Genomic DNA, 1,768 nt, shown 5'->3' with positions numbered 1-1,768 from the left:
TTCAGGGCCAATAACGTTTCTACTCTTCCATCTCGGTATCTGCTGAGGCGATGGACCAAATCAGCAAAGACTAGAGGCAGTGAGGAACAACCCGAGTTTTCAAACAGTTGTCAAGAATCTTTAACCGTCTGCTACAACAATCTACGCCAAGAAGCAACCAAGTATGTGGAGGAGGGCGCCAAATCTATTCAGATTTATAAAGTTGCGATGGATGCCTTGGATGAAGCTGCCAAGAAGGTTGTTGCTGCAAGTAACAAATTTAGAGGAGCAACACCTGGAACTACACTTCCCAACGGCGATCCATACCCGTCTGAGGAAGCTCGAGAAACTACAAGTGCAATGAATCTTCCAGGGGTAAGCGAATGTAACTATCTATTGGTGGTACTCGATAGTTTTATGACATTTATATCCTCTGTTCCTTGGGAATAAGTGCTTATCCAATGTAGGGTGAAAAGGAGAGGACAATACTTGAACTGACAACTGAATTGGAGAGGACAGGCCAGCGATGCGAAGTTTATCGAGCAAACCTGCTGTCTATTTTGAGAGATATGGAAGAACAGAAGTTTCAGCTTTCCCTCAAGGTACAAAATGCTAGACTAAGCTTGAAAGAGTGAGTGCTACCTGCTGGATACATAACATCACAATCATATGCTGGTTGGTATTGCGAACATTTATGGGAATCAACTTCGTCTCTTACTCATTATGAAATGATTGGGAGTACTTATTGCAAAGGCTACTGTGTAATAGGGAAATCCTGAAAATTGGGTCCCTTTTTCAAAAACGCTAAGATATTGTACAATGAGCAATCATATGAAAAGCCAAATAATTTAATTAATAGATGAGAATAGCAGTTGGAACACGTCACTTATTTCACAGATTATCCTTCAAGCTAATTTTAATGTTCTGCACTTTGATGGACACTTGCAACTTTTGATCATCCATTTCTTTCAAAACTGAAAGTAGGTTAGTCCTGTAAGCTTCACATTTCTTGTTTGCTAATTCCAGCTCGTTTCTGAGTTGATTAATCTTCTTGTCCATTTCGTCCTGCAAAGTGGGAGGAAATATGGTGATGCAATTGGTCAGCAGTAGAAGCACATAGCAAAAACTGAGGACCTTGCAGATTTATGGGAGATTGCACGGTACATGTTCACAATGTGGCAAAAGCAGAACAAACGATACTTTAGATGTGCAACGTTTATAGAGCAACAAACTTGATTAATATTTAATTTTTATCCAAAGAATGCAAGTATGAAAATAAAATGAACCTCACCTCAGGCTGAGCCGGCACTTCTTGCTGACAGTCATCATTGCAACACATGCGTTTTCCATCAGTTACAAAAGAAGTCTCTTTAAAGTGCCCGTTCGCCATAGTTCTTCTAACTTCCTTATTCATCGCTAGGGACACAGTCTTGGCAGCTTCTTGCAGAGCAACTACTGCAACATCACAAGTATAAAGAGATTTGCCTGCTTCTTGCAGAAAATTAGATGCTTTGTGGCGTAAGGTGTTGTATCGGACGGTATGAGACTCCAGGTAATTAGCATAGGCATGCAAATTATAATCATCAAATATGACGCTGCTTTTGGCATTTCTGGTCCATCGTTTTAGGATGTAGTAAGGTGGAAGCGTAAGGAGATTGGTGACCCGGAAGACTGCCAATATATGTCTGCAAATGATGCCAGAGAACTCAAACATCTGGCAACTGCAATTTGCTCTCATCTCCAAAACGTTGAACTTGATGAAATGAGCCTTGTGAGCCTCTCCATATTT

General features: G+C 40.7%; 2 protein-coding genes across 2 annotated transcripts in view; one reads left to right on the top strand and one right to left on the bottom strand.

Moving 5' to 3' along the window:
- Positions 1 to 835, top strand: part of LOC104773700 (protein FAR1-RELATED SEQUENCE 9) — a 4,152-nt gene extending 3,317 nt beyond the window's left edge. Inside the window, exons 4-5 of the mRNA XM_010498346.2 lie at positions 6 to 354; positions 447 to 835. Of these exons, the coding sequence (XP_010496648.1) occupies positions 6 to 354; positions 447 to 614 (517 nt within the window). The 3' untranslated portion in view covers positions 615 to 835. The remainder of the gene's footprint in view (positions 1 to 5; positions 355 to 446) is intronic.
- Positions 836 to 847: 12 nt separating this feature from the next.
- LOC104773699 (protein FAR1-RELATED SEQUENCE 5-like) overlaps positions 848 to 1,768 on the bottom strand; it is a 3,049-nt gene continuing 2,128 nt past the window's right edge. Inside the window, exons 2-3 of the mRNA XM_010498345.1 lie at positions 1,271 to 1,766; positions 848 to 1,044 (exon numbers count right to left, since the gene is read on the bottom strand). Coding sequence (XP_010496647.1) covers positions 871 to 1,044; positions 1,271 to 1,766 — 670 coding nt within the window. The 3' untranslated portion in view covers positions 848 to 870. The remainder of the gene's footprint in view (positions 1,045 to 1,270; positions 1,767 to 1,768) is intronic.

The sequence above is a fragment of the Camelina sativa genome, unplaced genomic scaffold (genome assembly GCF_000633955.1).
Source record: "Camelina sativa cultivar DH55 unplaced genomic scaffold, Cs unpScaffold00621, whole genome shotgun sequence".
NCBI lineage: Eukaryota > Viridiplantae > Streptophyta > Magnoliopsida > Brassicales > Brassicaceae > Camelina > Camelina sativa.
This window is presented reverse-complemented; position numbering and strand designations above follow the sequence as displayed.